The sequence below is a fragment of the Electrona antarctica genome, assembly GCF_951216825.1.
Source record: "Electrona antarctica genome assembly, contig: scaffold_526, whole genome shotgun sequence".
Lineage (NCBI taxonomy): Eukaryota > Metazoa > Chordata > Actinopteri > Myctophiformes > Myctophidae > Electrona > Electrona antarctica.
The window spans coordinates 54313-79669 of record NW_027636957.1 but is presented as its reverse complement, the minus strand read 5'-3'; the positions used below and the strand labels follow the sequence as shown (position 1 = coordinate 79669).

General features: G+C 49.0%; 1 protein-coding gene across 1 annotated transcript; it reads left to right on the top strand.

Moving 5' to 3' along the window:
* Positions 1 to 334: 334 nt before the first annotated feature.
* Positions 335 to 18075, top strand: LOC306919603 (transcriptional activator GLI3-like; the record flags this gene model as incomplete). Its single annotated transcript, XM_079532362.1, is given in 7 exon segments — positions 335 to 433; positions 2185 to 2334; positions 4974 to 5138; positions 6953 to 7237; positions 13859 to 14225; positions 14228 to 14332; positions 15378 to 18075. Coding segments are annotated over 7 exon segments (3801 nt in total). The 3' UTR covers positions 18008 to 18075.
* Positions 18076 to 25357: the final 7282 nt, after the last annotated feature.

The following is a 25357-nucleotide window of genomic DNA, read 5'->3' as shown; positions in this document are numbered from 1 at the left end:
CTGTCTGTCTGTCTGTCTGTATGTCTGTCTGTCTGTCTGTCTGTCTGTCTGTCTGTCTGTCTGTGTGTCTGTCTGTCTGTCTGTCTTACTACACTAGACCAAGTAGGCCACCGGCCTACTTGGGAACGATGCAAGTTGGGAGCCTAGGATGCAACACCCGTTGTCATAGCACCCGTTTCAACCGTCTGTCTGTGTCACTTTTGTACCCATATATGGAGATCTCTGTGTCTGTTATAGGCTCATTATGCCCACCGGCAGAGCCTGACTGACCAGAGCCTTTTGTGGTGTTTCTGGACAACGGTGTATCCGACCGAACTGGAGGTCGGGCACTGCAATGCCTGTGGTGAGACCAGGACTCACCGAGTCTCTCCTGGTGAGACCAGGACTTACCGAGTCTCTCCTGGTGAGACCAGGACTTACCGAGTCTCTCCTGGTGAGACGAGGACTCACCGTGTCTCTCCTGGTGTTGTTTGTGTCGTGTAATTTCCTACACTGACTGACCAAACTATAGAGAAGAATAACGTTCTCTAAACTACCAGGCAAAGTAGTGAAAACCTTGTCAAAGCATCAGATGAAGAACGCAGGCAAAGAGAGATTTCCTCAGAGTGTGATGGACCATTTATTCGAAACCAAGACAAAGACAGCAGAGCTTCGCCGTGGACCCTGAGCCTGGGAGCTCAGGGCTCCTGTTCTGACCGCTGGACGTGGCCAGTTAAGACTGAACTATTTCATTGACAACATGACAAGATATATACGTTTTAAATCAAACAAGAGTTGAATTCAGGAAGGGTGGAGTTACAGACTTTACATACAGATCAACATATGGCAGATTGCTTTCTCACTGTGTGTTTTGGGTTCACACCTGAGGCAAGCTTCAAAAGACTCAGGACAATGGGATTCTCTACAGCAGCGGTTCCCAAACCTTATTGGCCATGCACCCCCAGTTACCTCCTGACCTAGCTGACGCACCCCCAGTTACCTCCTGACCTAGCTGACGCACCCCCAGTTACCTCCTGACCTAGCTGACGCACCCCCAGTTACCTCCTGACCTAGCTGACGCACCCCCAGTTACCTCCTGACCTAGCTGACGCACCCCCAGTTACCTCCTGACCTAGCTGATGCACCCCCAGTTACCTCCTGACCTAGCTGACGCACCCCCAGTTACCCCCTGACCTAGATGACGCACCCCCAGTTACCTCCTGACCTAGCTGACGCACCCCCAGTTACCTCCTGACCTAGCTGACGCACCCCCAGTTACCTCCTGACCTAGCTGACGCACCCCCTGTTACCTCCTGACCTAGCTGACGCACCCCCTGTTACCTCCTGACCTAGCTGACGCACCCCCAGTTACCTCCTGACCTAGCTGACGCACCCCCAGTTACCTCCTGACCTAGCTGACGCACCCCCAGTTACCTCCTGACCTAGCTGACACACCCCCAGTTACCTCCTGACCTAGCTGACGCACCCCCAGTTACCTCCTGACCTAGCTGACGCACCCCCAGTTACCTCCTGACCTAGCTGACGCACCCCAGTTACCTCCTGACCTAGCTGACGCACCCCCAGTTACCTCCTGACCTAGCTGACGCACCTCCAGTTACCTCCTGACCTAGCTGACGCACCCCCAGTTACCTCCTGACCTAGCTGACGCACCCCCAGTTACCTCCTGACCTAGCTGACGCACCCCCAGTTACCTCCTGACCTAGCTGACGCACCCCCAGTTACCTCCTGACCTAGCTGACGCACCCCCAGTTACCTCCTGACCTAGCTGACGCACCCCCTGACATATAAATATAAATTGCATATTGCTATATAGAGACATACATTTCCTATGTATCCACATATGCACATATATGAACCTGAATATGGCATTTATATGCAGCATAGGCTATATTCTGCATATACTTGCCATATATTGGCATAATATGTTAGTATATTTAAAATAAAACCATAGCACCACCATTAGCCTTTTCATGTCGCGCACCCCCTAGAAGGCGCTCGCACACCACAGTTTGGGAACCACTGCTCTAGGGTACTTCATGAGAACCTCTGAGTGATTGCTTTCAGACAGACAGTGTTCTCACAAAATCTCCTAGTAGTCGAATAAACACAGTGACAGAATTACATAGCCTCGTTATTATTATGAATATTATGGATTGTCACGAAACCACATTTGTCTTTTTGCAGCACATCAACAACGACCACATCCACGGAGAGAAGAAGGAGTTCGTGTGTCGCTGGGAGGAGTGTTCCCGGGAGCAGAAACCCTTCAAGGCCCAGTACATGTTGGTGGTCCACATGAGGAGACACACCGGGGAGAAACCACACAAATGTACCGTGAGTATTCCCTGACCTTAACCCTAACCCGGGAGCAGAAACCCTTCAAGGCCCAGTACATGTTAGTGGTCCACATGAGGAGACACACCGGGGAGAAACCACACGAATGTACCATGAGTATTCCCTGACCCTACCATGACCCTAACCATAACCCTGACCCTAACCGTGACCCTAACAATTTAGGCATTTATCAGACGCTCTTAATCCAGAGCGACTTACATTAAGCAATAAGAAAAGCATGGCATACATCACATATATAAAAACAAGTAGTTATCATGAATCATGCGTAAACTAAGAACGTAACAGTGGAGTATCTATGTAAACTATACATACTATAGTATTTATATATATAAGACGTTTACGCCGCGGACAAAGCCAACTCGAGTTGTGACAAATCATGACAACAAACAAATAATTAGTAAGAAGAAAAACAAAACAAAAAGTGTTGTATCCTGCCTTCCTTACTAATTATTTGATCAGCCCCAAAACATTGTGTTTGTTGTCATGATGTGTCACAACTCCAGCTGTCTTTGACCCTGACCCTAACCATAGCGGCGTAAACGTCTTTAAATAAAGACTTTTTTAAAAAGGAAAATAAGGTCTCTCGTCGTCATGAAAGGGGGCTCTATACATGCTGGCTGTGCCAAGGCTGCCTAAAGGTGACCTTACACTAGGTGGCCACTAGGTGGCCACTAGGTGGCCTTACACTAGGTGGCCTTACACTAGGTGGCCACTAGGTGGCCTTACACTAGGTGGCCACTAGGTGGCCACTAGGTGGCCACTAGGTGGCCACTAGGTGGCCTTACACTAGGTGGCCACTAGGTGGCCACTAGGTGGCCTTACACTAGGTGGCCTTACACTAGGTGGCCTTACACTAGGTGGCCACTAGGTGGCCACTAGGTGGCCTTACACTAGGTGGCCACTAGGTGGCCACTAGGTGGCCTTACACTAGGTGGCCTTACACTAGGTGGCCACTAGGTGGCCACTAGGTGGCCTTACACTAGGTGGCCACTAGGTGGCCTTACACTAGGTGGCCACTAGGTGGCTTTACACTAGGTGGCAACTAGGTGGCCTTACACTAGGTGGCCACTAGGTGGCCTTACACTAGGTGGCCACTAGGTGGCTTTACACTAGGTGGCCTTACACTAGGTGGCCACTAGGTGGCCTTACACTAGGTGGCCACTAGGTGGCTTTACACTAGGTGGCCACTAGGTGGCTTTACACTAGGTGGCTTTACACTAGGTGGCCACTAGGTGGCTTTACACTAGGTGGCTTTACACTAGGTGGCCACTAGGTGGCCTTACACTAGGTGGCCACTAGGTGGCCACTAGGTGGCCTTACACTAGGTGGCCATACACTAGGTGGCCACTAGGTGGCCTTACACTAGGTGGCCACTAAGTGGCTTTACACTAGGTGGCCTTACACTAGGTGGCCTTACACTAGGTGGCCACTAGGTGGCCTTACACTAGGTGGCCACTAGGTGGCTTTACACTAGGTGGCCACTAGGTGGCTTTACACTAGGTGGCCACTAGGTGGCCTTACACTAGGTGGCCATTAGGTGGCCTAGGTACACTAGGTGGCCACTAGGTGGCCTTACACTAGGTGGCCACTAGGTGGCCACTAGGTGGCCTTACACTAGGTGGCCACTAGGTGGCCACTAGGTGGCCTTACACTAGGTGGCCACTAGGTGGCCACTAGGTGGCCTTACACTAGGTGGGCTTACACTAGGTGGCCTTACACTAGGTGGCCACTAGGTGGCCTTACACTAGGTGGCCACTAGGTGGCCACTAGGTGGCCTTACACTAGGTGGCCTTACACTAGGTGGCCTTACACTAGGTGGCCACTAGGTGGCCTTACACTAGGTGGCCTTACACTAGGTGGCCACTAGGTGGCCTTACACTAGGTGGCCTTACACTAGGTGGCCACTAGGTGGCCACTAGGTGGCCTTACACTAGGTGGCCTTACACTAGGTGGCCACTAGGTGGCCTTACACTAGGTGGCCTTACACTAGGTGGCCACTAGGTGGCCACTAGGTGGCCTTACACTAGGTGGCCACTAGGTGGCCACCTTTTAAAACTCGGGGCAGAGCAAATATCGAACATTCTTGATGTTGATCGGGCCGATCGCGCTGTGAGCGGCCCCGAGCGGCCCCGAGCGGAGGGATTACGATTGGATCTTTTATACACTCACACTAGACAATAATGTATGCCCAAGAATCGCTCCCGATTGAGTCGGGCACCCCCCGAGCGTCAAAAAGCCGATTATCGGCTAGTGTACGACCACATTTAGTTTTGTCCTCCTGGCTGCAGTTTGAGGGCTGTGTTTTGTGTCTCTGCCTGCAGTTTGAGGGCTGTGTTTTGTGTCCCTGGCTGCAGTTTCAGGGCTGTGTTTTGTGTCTCTGGCTGCAGTTTGAGGGCTGTGTTTTGTGTCTCTGGCTGCAGTTTGAGGGCTGTGTTTTGTGTCTCTGGCTGCAGTTTGAGGGCTGTGTTTTGTGTCCCTGGCTGCAGTTTGAGGGCTGTGTTTTGTGTCTCTGCCTGCAGTTTGAGGGCTGTGTTTTGTGTCCCTGGCTGCAGTTTGAGGGCTGTGTTTTGTGTCTCTGCCTGCAGTTTGAGGGCTGTGTTTTGTGTCTCTGCCTGCAGTTTGAGGGCTGTGCGAAGGCCTACTCCCGGCTGGAGAACCTGAAGACTCACCTGCGCTCGCACACGGGAGAGAAGCCGTACGTCTGTGAACACGAGGGATGCAACAAGGCCTTTTCCAACGCCTCGGACCGTGCCAAGCACCAGAACCGCACACACTCCAACGAGGTACCTGATACTGACATTATATTAACACCTGGGGTTATTTAATCGATTAAATCAGAGCCCAGCGATTTATAGCAGCGGACCGGATGCTATCCCGGATCTGGCTGAAGTAGCTAAATGTAGCCAAAACACTCTAGAGGCGATCGACAACAATGGGAGGTATGATTAAATCTACCGCGACTAGCGACGGGACCGCGATGGGCCGTCTAACACAGGATCTTTGCTTAGAATTGGACGGAATGATTTAGATCAAGAGTTATTAACGTTTTAAGATTCGTCGGCTAAAATGGGTGGGGAACATTTTCGATGACGTCCCACCGGAAAATAACATTGAGTGTTGCGCAACAGACGCTCCCAGCCTGTGGAGCGACGCTCCCAGCCTGTGGAGCGATGCTCCCAGCCTGTGGAGCGACGCTCCCAGCCTGTGGAGCGACGCTCCCAGCCTGTGGAGCGATGCTCCCAGCCTGTGGAGCTATGCTCCCAGCCTGTGGAGCGACGCTCCCAGCCTGTGGAGCGTCGCTCCCAGCCTGTGGAGCTATGCTCCCAGCCTGTGGAGCGACGCTCCCAGCCTGTGGAGCGACGCTCCCAGCCTGTGGAGCGGCGCTCCCAGCCTGTGGAGCGACGCTCCCAGCCTGTGGAGCGACGCTCCCAGCCTGTGGAGCGACGCTCCCAGCCTGTGGAGCGACGCTCCCAGCCTGTGGAGCGATATGATCGTTTTTTATATCAATAATCTCCGTCTTTTTGATCAATCTCCGTTTTGAGCGCTGGGCGTTTTTACGTAGTTACTAATTGAAAGGGCGGATAACTCCGTCCTGTGCGCTCATGGTGTTAATGGAGTTAAGACCCAGAACCGCACACACTCCAACGAGGTACTGATACTGACATTATGTTACCGAGTTAAGCTCATTAACGGACAACTTTCGTTTTTTTTTAATCCAAGGTTCATGTTTTAGGTTGTTATTAGAGAAAGTAATAGGTTGAGTGTTAATTCTTGCATTTGCTGCTTTATTTTTGTTTTATAGTTTTTAGCTATTTCTGACAGGGGGGGGCAGGGCATTCGAACAAGTGGCTAAATATGTTTTTTATTTTACAATATTTTATGGTGATTTCTTTATTATTATTTACTATATGCCTAGTCCTACTAGACCCCAGGAAATTACCTCTGGCCACAAACGATAACAGGATATATTGAATGTGAAGGGGGAGGTGACCAACTGACATGTTGAGCCTACGACACAGTCAGGGCTGGACTGGGACAAAAATTCGTCCCAGTCATTTTCGCGCAAATTTGGCCCAGACCGGCCCACCACAACCAGCGCGCAGATAGCAGACTCTACCGCCCGCTCCGTCGAGGCACACACACACACACAAGCCCTAATACCACCACTTTTACAGAACAACATAAATGATACAAACCAACAGACAACGACACAACCCATTGTTGCTCTCACAAGAATGATGCTGGCAAAAGGATTCAAGATAGAAGAGGGTCTATTTGTCACTCACTGATATACAGGTACAGGTACAGTGAGACAGTGATACAGGTACAGGTACAGGTACAGTGGAATTACCATGATGGCAGAATGGCAGCACGCCCGGACCTTCCCTGGTGGCCTGCCGCCTATTGGCCTGCCTGCCTGTCAAAAAAAACAAAAAAAACATTTCTTTTTGGTTTTTAATCATATCATAACTTGAGCCAGAGGAGCTTGTTGCACCTGGCAGTTATGACTAAGAGTCATTCTTGTTTTTTTTCAAGGATTATTATTATTATAATTATTATTATTAAAGTGTCATTCCTATCCCCGGTGCGTCTCCAGAAGCCGTACGTGTGTAAGATCCCCGGGTGCACCAAGCGCTACACCGACCCCAGCTCGCTGCGTAAGCACGTGAAGACGGTGCACGGCCCCGAGGCGCACGTCACCAAGAAGCAGCGCGGCGACTACCCGCGGGGGCCCCCCAACCAGGGCCCCGGGGGGCCCCGGGGGTCCCCGGGCCAGCAGCCCCCCCTCGGGGGCTACGCGGAGCAGAGGGAATACAACCACGCTACCTCCAAACAGGACGCCTGTTTACAGGTCAAGTCCATCAAGACAGAGAAACCCATGGTGAGTTTATATCTGTTATTAACTATTAACTATTACTAACTACTATTACTAACCATCAAGAGATTCAAGACAGAGAAACCCATGGTGAGAAGCGTTAATATTCTAAACGAGATGATTGGTTAAATCAGAAATTAGGATCGAACATCGGCGTGTCGAAACCACACTGAGAGTCGAAACCACTCTGCGTGGTTTCGACTCTCAGTGTGGTTTCGACACTCGGTGTACATTTGTACAAAGATTAACAGTGATATTGAGTCCTTCCTTCTAACCAGTCAGATTAACAGTGATATTGAGTCCTTCCTTCTAACCAGTCAGATTAACAGTGATATTGAGCCCTTCCTTCTAACCAGTCAGATTAACAGTGATATTGAGCCCTTCCTTCTAACCAGTCAGATTAACAGTGATATTGAGTCCTTCCTTCTAACCAGTCAGATTAACAGTGATATTGAGTCCTTCCTTCTAACCAGTCAGATTAACAGTGATATTGAGCCCTTCCTTCTAACCAGTCAGATTAACAGTGATATTGAGTCCTTCCTTCTAACCAGTCAGATTAACAGTGATATTGAGTCCTTCCTTCTAACCAGTCAGATTAACAGTGATATTGAGCCCTTCCTTCTAACCAGTCAGATTAACAGTGATATTGAGTCCTTCCTTCTAACCAGTCAGATTAACAGTGATATTGAGCCCTTCCTTCTAACCAGTCAGATTAACAGTGATATTGAGCCCTTCCTTCTAACCAGTCAGATTAACAGTGATATTGAGTCCTTCCTTCTAACCAGTCAGATTAACAGTGATATTGAGCCCTTCCTTCTAACCAGTCAGATTAACAGTGATATTGAGCCCTTCCTTCTAACCAGTCCTAACCAGTCCTAACCAGTTCTAACCAGTCCTAACCAGTTCTAACCAGTCCATGTCTCTTCTCCTCAACGCTGCCTTCCTGTCTTTCTAAGGACAGTGGGTGATCAGGTGAGACGTTGTTACATCATCAACCATCAGATCCCATCGCAACGCTCCGCTCGCCCAATCACAACACATCGTGTGTAAAACCATCCGATCTCATTGGGCCGCTCCTTCTCGTCCAATCAGAACACATTGTGTGTTAAAACCATCAGATATGCTCGTCCAATCACAACACATTGTGCTTCCTGTTCCTTTTCGTACCAGTAAACTCTTCACTCTCATCACATCATGATGTCATTATTATTTATTTATTGATGATGATGATGATGTGGGGCAGCGGTTAAAGTGCTGCCCACTCAGCGGAGGCCGGGGGTTCGAATCCACACCGTGGTGCTGTTGGCGAAGGCTGGTGGGTGGAGCCTGTCAGCGGGGAGTGTCTTGCGGGAGGAGTAGGACGTGCGTTTTGGACCCCAGGAAGAATGGAGAGCAGTTCAGTCACACCAGAGAGACTCGGAGTGGAGTCACTGCTCCTTCGCCTGGAAAGGAGCCAGTTTAGGGTGGTTCGGGGCATCTGGTTAGGATTCCTCTCGGGCGCCTCCCTAGGGAGGTCCTCGAGGCATCTGGTTAGGATGCCTCTCGGGCGTCTCCCTAGGGAGGTCCTCGAGGCATCTGGTTAGGATGCCTCTCGGGAGTCTCCCTAGGGAGGTCCTCGAGGCATCTGGTTAGGATGCCTCTCGGGCGTCTCCCTAGGGAGGTCCTCGAGGCATCTGGTTAGGATGCCTCTCGGGAGTCTCCCTAGGGAGGTCCTCGAGGCATCTGGTTAGGATGCCTCTCGGGCGTCTCCCTAGGGAGGTCCTCGAGGCATCTTGTTAGGATGCCTCTCGGGCGTCTCCCTAGGGAGGTCCCCGAGGCATCTGGTTAGGATGCCTCTCGGGCGTCTCCCTAGGGAGGTCCTCGAGGCATCTGGTTAGGATGCCTCTCGGGCGTCTCCCTAGGGAGGTCCTCGAGGCATCTGGTTAGGATGCCTATCGGGCGTCTCCCTAGGGAGGTCCTCGAGGCATCTGGTTAGGATGCCTCTCGGGCGTCTCCCTAGGGAGGTCCTCGAGGCATCTGGTTAGGATGCCTCTCGGGCGTCTCCCTAGGGAGGTCCTCGAGGCATCTGGTTAGGATGCCTCTCGGGCGTCTCCCTAGGGAGGTCCTCGAGGCATCTGGTTAGGATGCCTCTCGGGCGTCTCCCTAGGGAGGTCCTCGAGGCATCTGGTTAGGATGCCTCTCGGGCGTCTCCCTAGGGAGGTCCTCGAGGCATCTGGTTAGGATTCCTCTCGGGCGTCTCCCTAGGGAGGTCCTCGAGGCATCTGGTTAGGATGCCTCTCGGGCGTCTCCCTAGGGAGGTCCTCGAGGCATCTGGTTAGGATGCCTATCGGGCGTCTCCCTAGGGAGGTCCTCGAGGCATCTGGTTAGGATGCCTCTCGGGAGTCTCCCTAGGGAGGTCCTCGAGGCATCTGGTTAGGATGCCTCTCGGGCGTCTCCCTAGGGAGGTCCTCGAGGCATCTTGTTAGGATGCCTCTCGGGCGTCTCCCTAGGGAGGTCCTCGAGGCATCTGGTTAGGATGCCTCTCGGGCGTCTCCCTAGGGAGGTCCTCGAGGCATCTGGTTAGGATGCCTCTCGGGCGTCTCCCTAGGGAGGTCCTCGAGGCATCTGGTTAGGATGCCTCTCGGGCGTCTCCCTAGGGAGGTCCTCGAGGCATCTTGTTAGGATGCCTCTCGGGCGTCTCCCTAGGGAGGTCCTCGAGGCATCTGGTTAGGATGCCTCTCGGGCGTCTCCCTAGGGAGGTCCCACTGGGAGGAGACCCCGGGGCAGACCAAGGACCAGATGGAGGGATTCCATCGACTCACTGGCCTTGGAACGTCTCGGAATTCCCCCAGGAGGAAGTCAGTAATGTTGTTCTGGAGAGGGAAGTCTGGAACACTCTGGTGCAGCTGTTGCCCCCGCGACCCGACTATGGATAAGCGGTTGAAGATGGATGGATGGATGGATGATAAAGTGAAGTAAAATAGGAAGGCTCTACATCCTCCTGGTATCTGTTCTCAGTTCAGACACTTTAACCTTAATTGAAGGCAATACTGTAAAACGCTCATCAATCACACACTTAAAAACAAAGACAAATTTGTCAAACAAAAACAAGAATGATAAGACCTAAAGGCACGGGAAATGAATTGTTGTTTCTGTCTTTCTGAAAACAGATGGTGTGTGATTCTGCATGATGTTGTCGTCCTGGACGTACCAATAGGAAGGTTCATGAGAGTCACATGGTGTTGTCATCATGGACGTACCAATAGGAAGGTTCATGAGAGTCACATGGTGTTGTCATCATGGACGTACCAATAGGAAGGTTCATGAGAGTCACATGGTGTTGTCGTCATGGACGTACCAATAGGAAGGTTCATGAGAGTCACATGGTGTTGTCGTCATGGACGTACCAATAGGAAGGTTCATGAGAGTCACATGGTGTTGTCGTCATGGACGTACCAATAGGAAGGTTCATGAGAGTCACATGGTGTTGTCGTCATGGACGTACCAATAGGAAGGTTCATGAGAGTCACATGGTGTTGTCGTCCTGGACGTACCAATAGGAAGGTTCATGAGAGTCACATGGTGTTGTCATCATGGACGTACCAATAGGAAGGTTCATGAGAGTCACATGGTGTTGTCATCATGGACGTACCAATAGGAAGGTTCATGAGAGTCACATGGTGTTGTCGTCATGGACGTACCAATAGGAAGGTTCATGAGAGTCACATGGTGTTGTCGTCATGGACGTACCAATAGGAAGGTTCATGAGAGTCACATGGTGTTGTCGTCATGGACGTACCAATAGGAAGGTTCATGAGAGTCACATGATGTTGTCGTCCTGGACGTACCAATAGGAAGGTTCATGAGAGTCACATGGTGTTGTCGTCATGGACGTACCAATAGGAAGGTTCATGAGAGTCACATGATGTTGTCGTCCTGGACGTACCAATAGGAAGGTTCATGAGAGTCACATGGTGTTGTCGTCATGGACGTACCAATAGGAAGGTTCATGAGAGTCACATGATGTTGTCGTCATGGACGTACCAATAGGAAGGTTCATGAGAGTCACATGGTGTTGTCATCATGGACGTACCAATAGGAAGGTTCATGAGAGTCACATGGTGTTGTCATCATGGACGTACCAATAGGAAGGTTCATGAGAGTCACATGGTGTTGTCATCATGGACGTACCAATAGGAAGGTTCATGAGAGTCACATGGTGTTGTCATCATGGACGTACCAATAGGAAGGTTCATGAGAGTCACATGGTGTTGTCGTCATGGACGTACCAATAGGAAGGTTCATGAGAGTCACATGGTGTTGTCATCATGGACGTACCAATAGGAAGGTTCATGAGAGTCACATGGTGTTGTCATCATGGACGTACCAATAGGAAGGTTCATGAGAGTCACATGGTGTTGTCGTCATGGACGTACCAATAGGAAGGTTCATGAGAGTCACATGATGTTGTCATCATGGACGTACCAATAGGAAGGTTCATGAGAGTCACATGGTGTTGTCGTCATGGACGTACCAATAGGAAGGTTCATGAGAGTCACATGGTGTTGTCGTCATGGACGTACCAATAGGAAGGTTCATGAGAGTCACATGGTGTTGTCGTCCTGGACGTACCAATAGGAAGGTTCATGAGAGTCACATGGTGTTGTCGTCATGGACGTACCAATAGGAAGGTTCATGAGAGTCACATGGTGTTGTCGTCATGGACGTACCAATAGGAAGGTTCATGAGAGTCACATGGTGTTGTCGTCATGGACGTACCAATAGGAAGGTTCATGAGAGTCACATGATGTTGTCGTCCTGGACGTACCAATAGGAAGGTTCATGAGAGTCACATGGTGTTGTCGTCATGGACGTACCAATAGGAAGGTTCATGAGAGTCACATGATGTTGTCGTCCTGGACGTACCAATAGGAAGGTTCATGAGAGTCACATGGTGTTGTCGTCATGGACGTACCAATAGGAAGGTTCATGAGAGTCACATGATGTTGTCGTCATGGACGTACCAATAGGAAGGTTCATGAGAGTCACATGGTGTTGTCATCATGGACGTACCAATAGGAAGGTTCATGAGAGTCACATGGTGTTGTCATCATGGACGTACCAATAGGAAGGTTCATGAGAGTCACATGGTGTTGTCATCATGGACGTACCAATAGGAAGGTTCATGAGAGTCACATGGTGTTGTCATCATGGACGTACCAATAGGAAGGTTCATGAGAGTCACATGGTGTTGTCGTCATGGACGTACCAATAGGAAGGTTCATGAGAGTCACATGGTGTTGTCATCATGGACGTACCAATAGGAAGGTTCATGAGAGTCACATGGTGTTGTCATCATGGACGTACCAATAGGAAGGTTCATGAGAGTCACATGGTGTTGTCATCATGGACGTACCAATAGGAAGGTTCATGAGAGTCACATGGTGTTGTCATCATGGACGTACCAATAGGAAGGTTCATGAGAGTCACATGGTGTTGTCATCATGGACGTACCAATAGGAAGGTTCATGAGAGTCACATGGTGTTGTCATCATGGACGTACCAATAGGAAGGTTCATGAGAGTCACATGGTGAATTAATGAGCATCCATGGTCGTTCTCACGGTGGTGTGAACGATTATTTTTGTCCACACGGTGGTGTGAACGATTCATTTTGTCCACACGGTGGTGTGAACGATTCATTTTGTCCACACGATGGTGTGAACGATTAATTTTGTTCTCACAGTGGTGTGAACGATTCATTTTGTTCTCATGGTGGTGTGAACGATTCATTTTGTTCTCATGGTGGTGTGAACGATTCATTTGGTTCTCACGGTGGTGTGAACATAGATATATATAAACACTAGATGGCTCAAGGCGGAGTTTCTGACGTCGTTCACCCGGCAGCCATCTTACTTCGGGGATACAGTACAGTATGTTCAATGGCAGCTCAAACAGAAACAGTCATAACTCGCTCAAATCTTGACGGATTTACAAACGGGTTGGTTTATTACAAACGTTGTCAACGTGGCTATGATTCAGGACGCTTATCTGCTTAATTTATGTTTTTTATATGAACGTCGTATAAAATCATATAAGTATGCGGACGTCTCTGACGTTTATAACAAACCAAACCGTTTGAAAATCGGTTGAAAATTGAGCAAGTTATGGTCATTTAAGAGTACATGCCCCATAGACACAATGTTATGTGTCCCGAGGTAAGATGGCCGCCACGTAACGACGTCGCTCTCCATTGGCCAACAGCGCGGGTGAGCTATCTAGTGTTTATATATATCTATGGGTGTGAACGATTCTTTATGGTGTGAACGATTATTTTTGTTGTGTTCACAGCATGTCCCAAAACGTTTTGTAACATACCATATATTTTCAGACGGTAGCTCATTGTGTCTGTGAAGTGCATGTTATTGTTCATGTTACTCATACAGTTTTCTCTCCCCCTCTCCCTCTCTCTCTCTGCCTCTCTCTCTCTCCCTCTCTCTCTCTCTGTCTCTCTCTCTCTCTCTCTCTCTCTCCCTCTCTGTCTATCTGTCTCTCTCTCTCTCTCTCTCCCTCTCTCTCTCTGTCTCTCTCTCTCTCTCTCTCTCTCTCTCTCTCTCTCTCTCTCTCTCTCTCTCCCTGTCCCCCCCAGACGTCTCAGCCAAGCCCTGGCGGTCAGTCTTCACGCAGCAGTGACCAGTCCCCAGTCAGCCTCTATCCCGTCGGCCGTGGAGTCCAGCTTGCTGTGAGCGGAGGAGGAGGAGGAGGAGGAGGAGGAGGAGGAGGGGAGGGGCTAGCGGAGGAGGAGGAGGAGGATGACGAAGACTACGGAGGAGGAGGAGAGGAGGAAGAGGAGGAGGATGAAGAGGAGGAGGGGGAGGAGCCCTCACCCCTCATCATGGACTCCACGGTCTCCACGGCGACGCTGACCCTTCAGGCGCGGCGGCGTGGCGGGCTGGGCCGCCCGCTGCGCTGGATGGAGACCCTCAAGATGGAGAGGCTGAGGCAGGTGAACGGAGGGGGGGGAGGGGGGGCCGCAGCCCCCCAAAACCTCCACCCTGCTGCCCTGCATCCTGGCCAAGGGTAAGACCCCCAAACCCCCCAAAACCCTCCATCCTGGCCAAGGGTAAGACCCCCAAACCCCCCAAAACCCTCCATCCTGGCCAAGGGTAAGACCCCCAAACCCCCCAAAACCCTCCATCCTGGCCAAGGGTAAGACCCCCAAACCCCCCAAAACCCTCCATCCTGGCCAAGGGTAAGACCCCCAAACCCCCCAAAACCCTCCATCCTGGCCAAGGGTAAGAACCCCAAAACCCCCCAAACCCTCCATCCTGGCCAAGGGTAAGACCCTCAAACCCCCCAAACCCCCCCAAACCCTCCATCCTACACACACACAGCAGTCATGATCATGATTAGCATAATATTTTAAATTTGTATCTCTACTTTTGTTTTCTACCCCAGGAGAATGGAAGGCTAACATGTAACTGGGGCAGATATAATGATATGCTTTTTGTTTTTTTTCTCTTCCAAGAAAATGGGCAATCAGAAGGTAGATGAGGAAATTGTTGATCAAATATATATATATATATACTTTTTTTAAAATATATCATTGTCCTGTAATGTCATTCATGTCGAATGTCATGTTGTTATGTTCTGTGTGGACCCCAGGAAGATTAGCTGCTGCTATGCACCAGCTAATGGGGATCCTAATACAACTCTAAAAACTCTAAATCCTGGCCAAGGGTAAGACCCCCAAACCCCCCCCAAAACCCTCAAACCCTGCAAACCCTTCAAACCCCCCAAAACCCTGCATCCTGGCCAAGGGTAAGACCCCCAAACCCCCCCCAAAACCCTCAAACCCCCCAAAACCCTGCATCCTGGCCAAGGGTAAGAACCCCAAACCCCCCCCAAAACCCTTCAAACCCCCCAAAACCCTGCATCCTGGCCAAGGGTAAGAACCCCAAACCCCCCCCAAAACCCTTCAAACCCCCCAAAACCCTGCATCCTGGCCAAGGGTAAAAATGCAGATTGAATCCGTGAGGTTTCCATCTGACAGAGACCAGAATAAAAGTCTTACATTTTACGGGTTAAGACGTATCGGTAATGTTGAGCTGTACAGATTACATTACTATTATTATTGTTATTATTCTAACTCCTCTTTCTCCCTACAGGGACCAGCCTGGGCCGGTCCTGGGGGGCCCCTCCCCCTCTCCCTCTCCCTCCTGAAGGGGGCAGCACTGAGCTGACGGTGCTCAGCAGCCTGCTGCTCCGCGAGCGCCGCGACAGCAGCGGCAGCAACGCTAGCTCCGCCTACCTTAGCAGCAGCCGCCGCTCCTCGGGCATCTCGCCCTGCTTCTCCTCGCGCCGCTCCAGCCAGGCGTCCAATCAGGGAGGAGGGGGAGGAGGAGGGGGAGGAGTGGGCGGAGGGGTCGACGGCCACGCCCACTATAACCACGCCCACCACCGCCGCCTGCACAACCTGAGCTCCAGCGACTCGTACGACCCGATCTCCACGGACGCCTCGCGGCGCTCCAGCGAGGCCAGCCAGTGTGGGGGCGGGGTCATGGGGGCGGGGTTGGGAGGAGGAGGGGGGGGCTGGGGAGGGGGAGGGGCAGGGGGAGGGCCTGGGGCGTTCGGCTCGCGGGGGATGCTCAACCTCACGCCGGCGCAGCACTACCAGCTGAAGGCACGCTACGCGGCGGCCACGGGCGGCCCCCCGCCCACCCCGCTGCCAAATATGGTTACGGCGAAGACCACCCGCATGGAGGTCCTGATGGACGAGGAGCTGTCGCTGCCCCCGCTGGTACGGCCGCGCCGCTGCAGCGACGGCAGCGCCACCAACGCCGGGTACACCAGGAGGAGGGTCTTCTACCCCGGGGAGGGTCCGGGGGGTCCGGGGGGGGCCGCGGCGGACCGGAGGAGGGCCAGTGACCCGGTGAGGACTGCCGGCCTGGGCCACGCCCCCTGGGCCCCGCCCAGCGCGGTGCAGCGCTACAACAGCCTCAACGACCTCCACCCTCTTCCTCCTCTGGCCACCAGGGGGCAGCAGCAGCACCACCAGCAGCGCCCCCCGGTGGCCTTCAGCCTGCAGAACTACATGACACGCCCCTCAGAGGGCGGCGGCCTGCAGAGAGGGGGAGGGGCGGGGCATCCCTCGCCGCCCTCCATCATGGAGCACTCTCCTCTATCGGCCACCGGGGGTGACGACGAGGACATGATGCTGCCTGACGACCTCATCCAGTACCTGCGCTGCTCCTCCCAGCACCAGGAGCATCAGTCCTCCCAGCACCAGGAGCATCAGTCCTCCCAGCACCAGGAGCATCAGGGTCTCCAGGAGGGAGGGTTCTACCACCTCCATGCCCAGGACGTTGGGGGGCTGAACGCAGCGTTCCCTTCCGGGCAGCAGGGGGGCAGCAGAGAGCTGCCCATCCAGTGGAACGAGGTGAGCTCCGGGAGCGCCGCCGCCGAGCGCTCCCCCCCTCCTCCCCATGCCCCCCCCGCGCCGCGCGGAGGAGGGGGAGGGGGGCGGTGGCCGTCGGGCTCGGACCACCACGGGTCTGCCGTGGCCGCCGTGCCCTTCGGCAGGTTCGGGAACATGGTGGTGCAGCAGCAGGGGTCCTTCCCGCCCCTCCCCCTCCTCCCGCTCCGGGAGGACTTCCAGACGTGCCACGGCGTCAACGGCGGCGTGAAGCTGGAGGACTGTGACGCTAACGCTAACCCCTCCTGCATGGAGACGAGACGCAGCAGGCCGCCAGACTTCTCCCACATCGGCACGGGGCCTCTTCCTCCTCCTCATCCTCCTCCTCCTCAGGGCTACGGGGGCCAGCAGAACTCCCACAATGCACCTCAGAGTCATGCCCCCTTCCAGCACAGCAGTACCTCCTCCTCCTCTCGCCACATGGGGGCCAACCTGCTCCTCGGCAGAGCTGCGGTGGTCCCCGGCGGTCCCCTCCTCTTCTCCCAGGGTGGTCGTCACGGCCACGCCCCCCACCAGGCCCTCCAGCCCGCCCCTTGCCCCCCCGAAGCAGCGGGTAGTAGCGGCGGCTACTACAGGACTCCGGCGAGGAGTCAGTGTCACCTCCTCGGTCAGCAGGAGAGGCCCGGCGGCGTCGGTGACGCAATCGCAGAGACCGGCCTCGGTCAGACCGCCGCCGCCTGCTTCCCCCAGACCGCCACCGCCGCGCTGAAGATGGAGGCCTCGGAGGAGCAGAGCTTCGGCTTTGAGCCTCCAGGAGGAGCAAACACCTCCACCAAGACCTCCTCCTCTTCCTCCTCCTCCTCCTCGTTCCCCAGCCTGGAGGAGCAGCAGTGCCTCCTGCTGGACTCCATGGCCGTAGAGGAGGAGGAGTCCGCAGGGGGAGTCCTGCTCTCATCCGGCTCGGACGACCACCAGGGGCGAGTCCTGCTCTCATCATCCGGCTCGGAGGACCACCGGGTGAGCAGCACGGTGGAGGTGGTGAGCCTGGACTTTGGGGCCATGCTGGTGGAGGACCAGGGCTACGAGCGGGGCTACGGCCTGGGGGAGGACCAGGGCTACGGGCGGGGCTACGGCCTGGGGGAGGAGGACCAGGGCTACGGGCGGGGCTACGGCCTGGCGGAGGACCAAGGCAGCCTGCTGTCGGGGGCCATCAGTCCCTCCGTCTTCCAGGGTCTGTCCACCAGGACGTCGTCTAGGCTGACCACGCCCCGCGGAGGCTCCGCCTCCTTCCTGCCGGGACACAACAACATGGCCGTCGGAGACATGAGTTCGCTGCTGAGCACGCTGGCGGAGGAGAGCAAGTTCCTGGCTGCCATGCAGTAGCACCTCTCTCTCTCTATGTCTCAATGTCTCTCGCTCTCACTCTCTCTCTCTCTCTCTCTCTCTCTCTCTCTCTCTCTCTCTCTCTCTCTCTCTCTCTCTCTCTCTCTCTCCTCCCAATAGAAAACGTCTTAAAAGGAAGAGTAAAAACTCTGGTGTATGTGAAGAAAAAGGAAAAATAAAGCGACGGATCCAAAAGGAAAACACTTAAGAAGATGTGATTTGTGTGATGTACGTTAAAATACGTGTTCAGCAAGGAAGAGGTTAAAAATGCCAAACAGATTTATTTTGTTCAAAGAAAAATTGTGTCATCCGGTTCAGAGGGAAAAAAAGAGAGAAAAAAAGGGATGTCTAAAACATGTATAAATAAATAGTTATGTTCCATTTTGGGAATGAAGGCTGTTTTTTGGAAGCCCTTCATTTTTGTATTACTATGTGATGGTGAGCGAAAACAAACCTCACTGCTTTGAAACAGTATTCTCTGTATTTGTCACCGTTTTATTATTTTTTTGCTGTACACACTGTTGGTATAAAATAAACGCATGTATTTGAGGTCCAACATAAACACTGTCTTTTATAAGTGCATATTTAGACGATATGTTTAATCGGTACGACTCGGTACCAAAGCGCCTCGCATTCCATTCTCACTGCAGCGGGTGAGAAAACATGTGAGTTTAGCGACATATCTTTATTACACCATAGTTTCTTTTTTTGGTTTTTTTATGAGCGATATTATCGTCATTTTTTTTGTATGTTATATTTTTGTATTGTTTAGGTGACTCTAAATCTTAATGTGCTTCTATCAAAGTCTTACCAAGTAGTGTGTTTGTTAAATGAGTATACAGTATATGGTATTGTCCTCCGTATAAAAAAAAAATACAAATAAACATTAAAATAAGAAAGGACCACACTGAAAAGTCTTAGAAAAGTCTTAGAATTCACCATAAACACTAGGGCTCTATTGTCCTCCATGCTAAAGGCATTATAAACTTTTCTTTTTTTACTATTTTGAAAATAATTTTGTAATAGTTCAACCACCCGATCTACATCAACACGTTGTGAGCTTGTAGATCGGCTGTTTGAAATATTCAAAAATGTTTTTCAAAATAGTAAAAAAAATAAAATAAGGCAAAGTATAGTTTAGGGATAAGGGGTTTAGCAGTAGTTTAGGGATAAGGGGTTTAGCAGTAGTTTAAGGATAAGAGGTTTAGCAGTAGGTTAAGATAAGAGGTTTAGCAGTAGTTTAAGATAAGGGCTTTAGCAGTAGGTTAAGATAAGAGGTTTAGCAGTAGTTTAGGGATAAGGGGTTTAGCAGTAGTTTAAGGATAAGAGGTTTAGCAGTAGGTTAAGATAAGAGGTTTAGCAGTAGTTTAAGATAAGGGCTTTAGCGTGGACGAGGATAGAGCCTGTAGTGTTCTCGTTGAATTCACCATAAGCAACACGTATAGCGTTCTAGTGGATATCTAAATGGATTAATTTAGTCGTAGTGGTAACTTAACAAGGTACTCGCAGACCTGTGTACATAACAATGTGCTTTTTATATTCTGTGTAAGGAAAAAAAAGAGAAAATGAAATAAATCTGATTATTTTATATCAGATTGCACGGTCGTTCGGAGGTGGTCGTTCGGAGGTGGTGATGTGAAACGGTCGTTCGGAGGTGGTGATGTGAAACGGTCGTTCGGAGGTGGTGATGTGAAACGGTCGTTCGGAGGTGGTGATGTGAAACGGTCGTTCGGAGGTGGTGATGTGAAACGGTCGTTCGGAGGTGGTGATGTGAAACCGTCGTTCGGAGGTGGTGATGTGAAACGGTCGTTCGGAGGTGGTGATGTGAAACGGTCGTTCGGAGGTGGTGATGTGAAACGGTCGTTCGGAGGTGGTGATGTGAAACGGTCGTTCGGAGGTGGTGATGTGAAACGGTCGTTCGGAGGTGGTGATGTGAAACGGTCGTTCGGAGGTGGTGATGTGAAACGGTCGTTCGGAGGTGGTGATGTGAAACGGTCGTTCGGAGGTGGTGATGTGAAACGGACATAAAAGGGTCCCATTTGGTGCTTAATGTAACCCTAACCCTAACCCTAACCCTAACCCTTAATGTAACGTTTCTACACATAGATATTCCAATGGTTCATGCGCTTTGTTTTTATATATATTATCTGTTGCTCTCATGATGATGATGATGTTGGTATGAAATGTTTTTTGTTTTGTTTAGGAAATCCGTTTAATTCCTCCAAAGCTCTTACAGATTGTGTACCGACTGCCACAAAGTATTGCCGTGACTTTGTCAACAGTGTTAGCGTTAGCATTAGCATTGCCTTGTTGCGGTCCCGCGTGACTCACTGCGACGCACAAAACTTTGAATAGTTTACCTAAATGAGGTACAAAACAATATCGAATTGAATAGTTTACCTAAATGAGGTACAAAACAATATCATATTGAATAGTTTACCTAAATGAGGTACAAAAAATATCGTATTGTTATTTTTGTTTTGTTTGTTGTTTTTGGTACTTTTGTCATTTTTGCTAGCTGTGCTTCAAAATGTTTTTTTTTTTTTTTTAAACAAAAAGTAGAACTCATTTCCTTTTGAAAGGGAAGGAAATGAACGTCAGGAATGTGCCTTATGTCTGCCTGTCTGTCGGAGGGGGAAAAAAGAGAAAGATCACTGCCAATCTTCCATTGTTAATTGTAAAAGAAATATATAATAATAATTCAAAAAAAAAGAAAAGAAAAATCATGTTAAGTGTCTTGTGAGGCCTGAAAGGGGGGGGTGGGGGGGTAATCACAGAACATTTATATAAAGCAATGAATGGAAATTAAAACCGGATCGACAGAAAGCGCCCTACCTTGTTTTTTCATGTTATATTTGCCCTCTTATATATAAATATATAAATAAATATAATTCTATGTAAATACCTTTTAGTCTTTCTGTAGACTTAGCAGAGAGGATCCTGGGATTCCACAGGGCTCTGGTCGAGGCCTTTGCTCTTTTATAACTGACTACAACAACATGTTTGTATGGTTTTAATAATAAAAAAAAGAAAAATACAAAGACTGTGCTTGTTGTGTGCTTCCTTTTTTCGTCATTTTCTTTTTAAAATTTAGAACAGATTATAAAATGTCGTACAATTTGTACAATAAGGTCGTACAATTTGCACATAATGTCGTACAATTTGCACAATGTACATTTTTATTATTTCATGAAAGAAGAGGAACAAATTAAAGAACAAATAAGACAGACAAAGGGGAAAGAACACTGATTCCTCCCAACCAGAATACGGCTCAGTGAGATGACATGAAATACAGTAAATACAGTACGCTACAGTGAGATGAAATACAGTACGCTACAGTGAGATGGAATACAGTACGCTACAGTGAGATTAAATACAGTACGCTACAGTGAGATGACATGAAATACAGTACGCTACAGTGAGATGGAATGAAATACAGTACGCTACAGTGAGATGGAATGAAATACAGTAAATACAGTGAGATGGAATGAAATACAGTACGCTACAGTGAGATGAAATACAGTACGCTACAGTGAGATGGAATGAAATACAGTAAATACAGTGAGATGGAATGAAATACAGTACGCTACAGTGAGATGAAATACAGTACGCTACAGTGAGATGGAATGAAATACAGTAAATACAGTGAGATGGAATGAAATACAGTACGCTACAGTGAGATGACATGAAATACAGTAAATACAGTGAGATGGAATGAAATACAGTACGCTACAGTGAGATGAAATACAGTACGCTACAGTGAGATGGAATGAAATACAGTACGCTACAGTGAGATGACATGAAATACAGTACGCTACAGTGAGATGGCATGAAATACAGTAAATACAGTACGCTACAGTGAGATGGAATGAAATACAGTACGCTACAGTGAGATGACATGAAATACAGTACGCTACAGTGAGATGGCATGAAATACAGTACGCTACAGTGAGATGACATGAAATACAGTACGCTACAGTGAGATGGCATGAAATACAGTACGCTACAGTGAGATGGCATGAAATACAGTACGCTACAGTGAGATGGCATGAAATACAGTACGCTACAGTGAGATGGAATGAAATACAGTACGCTACAGTGAGATGGAATGAAATACAGTACGCTACAGTGAGATGGAATGAAATACAGTACGCTACAGTGAGATGGAATGAAATACAGTACGCTACAGTGAGATGGAATGAAATACAGTACGCTACAGTGAGATGGAATGAAATACAGTACGCTACAGTGAGATGGAATGAAATACAGTACGCTACAGTGAGATGACATGAAATACAGTACGCTACAGTGAGATGGAATGAAATACAGTACGCTACAGTGAGATGGAATGAAATACAGTACGCTACAGTGAGATGACATGAAATACAGTGAGATGGCATGAAATACAGTACGCTACAGTGAGATGGAATGAAATACAGTACGCTACAGTGAGATGGAATGAAATACAGTACGCTACAGTGAGATGACATGAAATACAGTGAGATGGCATGAAATACAGTACGCTACAGTGAGATGGCATGAAATACAGTACGCTACAGTGAGATGACATGAAATACAGTGAGATGGAATGAAATACAGTACGCTACAGTGAGATGGAATGAAATACAGTACGCTACAGTGAGATGGAATGAAATACAGTACGCTACAGTGAGATGGAATGAAATACAGTACGCTACAGTGAGATGGAATGAAATACAGTACGCTACAGTGAGATGGAATGAAATACAGTACGCTACAGTGAGATGGAATGAAATACAGTACGCTACAGTGAGATGGAATGAAATACAGTACGCTACAGTGAGATGAGATGAAATACAGTACGCTACAGTGGGATGACATGAAATACAGTACGCTACAGTGAGATGGAATGAAATACAGTACGCTACAGTGAGATGGAATGAAATACAGTACGCTACAGTGAGATGGCATGAAATACAGTACGCTACAGTGAGATGAAATGAAATACAGTACGCTACAGTGAGATGAAATACAGTACGCTACAGTGAGATGGAATGAAATACAGTACGCTACAGTGAGATGGAATGAAATACAGTACGCTACAGTGAGATGAAATGAAATACAGTACGCTACAGTGAGATGAAATACAGTACGCTACAGTGAGATGGAATGAAATACAGTACGCTACAGTGAGATGGAATGAAATACAGTACGCTACAGTGAGATGAAATACAGTACGCTACAGTGAGATGACATGAAATACAGTATGCTACAGTGAGATGGAATGAAATACAGTACGCTACAGTGAGATGACATGAAATACAGTACGCTACAGTGAGATGAAATACAGTACGCTACAGTGAGATGACATGAAATACAGTACGCTACAGTGAGATGAAATGAAATACAGTACGCTACAGTGAGATGGAATGAAATACAGTACGCTACAGTGAGATGGAATGAAATACAGTACGCTACAGTGAGATGAAATACAGTACGCTACAGTGAGATGAAATACAGTACGCTACAGTGAGATGGAATGAAATACAGTACGCTACAGTGAGATGAAATACAGTACGCTACAGTGAGATGGAATGAAATACAGTACGCTACAGTGAGATGGAATGAAATACAGTACGCTACAGTGAGATGGAATGAAATACAGTACGCTACAGTGAGATGGAATGAAATACAGTACGCTACAGTGAGATGGAATGAAATACAGTACGCTACAGTGAGATGGAATGAAATACAGTACGCTACAGTGAGATGGAATGAAATACAGTACGCTACAGTGAGATGGAATGAAATACAGTACGCTACAGTGAGATGGAATGAAATACAGTACGCTACAGTGAGATGGAATGAAATACAGTACGCTACAGTGAGATGGAATGAAATACAGTACGCTACAGTGAGATGGAATGAAATACAGTACGCTACAGTGAAATGAAATGAAATACAGTACGCTACAGTGAAATGAAATGAAATACAGTACGCTACAGTGAAATGACATGAAATACAGTACGCTACAGTGAGATGGAATGAAATACAGTACGCTACAGTGAGATGGAATGAAATACAGTACGCTACAGTGAAATGGAATACAGTACGCTACAGTGAAATGAAATGAAATACAGTACGCTACAGTGAGATGGAATGAAATACAGTACGCTACAGTGAAATGGAATGAAATACAGTACGCTACAGTGAGATGGAATGAAATACAGTACGCTACAGTGAGATGGAATGAAATACAGTACGCTACAGTGAGATGGAATGAAATACAGTACGCTACAGTGAAATGGAATGAAATACAGTACGCTACAGTGAGATGGAATGAAATACAGTACGCTACAGTGAGATGGAATGAAATACAGTACGCTACAGTGAAATGGAATGAAATACAGTACGCTACAGTGAGATGGAATGAAATACAGTACGCTACAGTGAGATGGAATGAAATACAGTACGCTACAGTGAAATGGAATGAAATACAGTACGCTACAGTGAGATGGAATGAAATACAGTATGCTACAGTGAGATGGAATGAAATACAGTACGCTACAGTGAGATGGAATACAGTACGCTACAGTGAGATGGAATGAAATACAGTACGCTACAGTGAGATGGAATGAAATACAGTACGCTACAGTGAGATGGAATGAAATACAGTACGCTACAGTGAGATGGAATGAAATACAGTACGCTACAGTGAGATGAGATGAAATACAGTACGCTACAGTGAGATGGAATGAAATACAGTACGCTACAGTGAGATGGAATGAAATACAGTACGCTACAGTGAGATGACATGAAATACAGTACGCTACAGTGAGATGGAATGAAATACAGTACGCTACAGTGAGATGGAATGAAATACAGTACGCTACAGTGAGATGGCATGAAATACAGTACGCTACAGTGAGATGGAATGAAATACAGTACGCTACAGTGAGATGAAATGAAATACAGTACGCTACAGTGAGATGAAATACAGTACGCTACAGTGAGATGGAATGAAATACAGTACGCTACAGTGAGATGGAATGAAATACAGTACGCTACAGTGAGATGGAATGAAATACAGTACGCTACAGTGAGATGAAATACAGTACGCTACAGTGAGATGACATGAAATACAGTATGCTACAGTGAGATGACATGAAATACAGTATGCTACAGTGAGATGGAATGAAATACAGTACGCTACAGTGAGATGAAATACAGTACGCTACAGTGAGATGACATGAAATACAGTATGCTACAGTGAGATGACATGAAATACAGTACGCTACAGTGAGATGGAATGAAATACAGTACGCTACAGTGAGATGACATGAAATACAGTATGCTACAGTGAGATGGAAT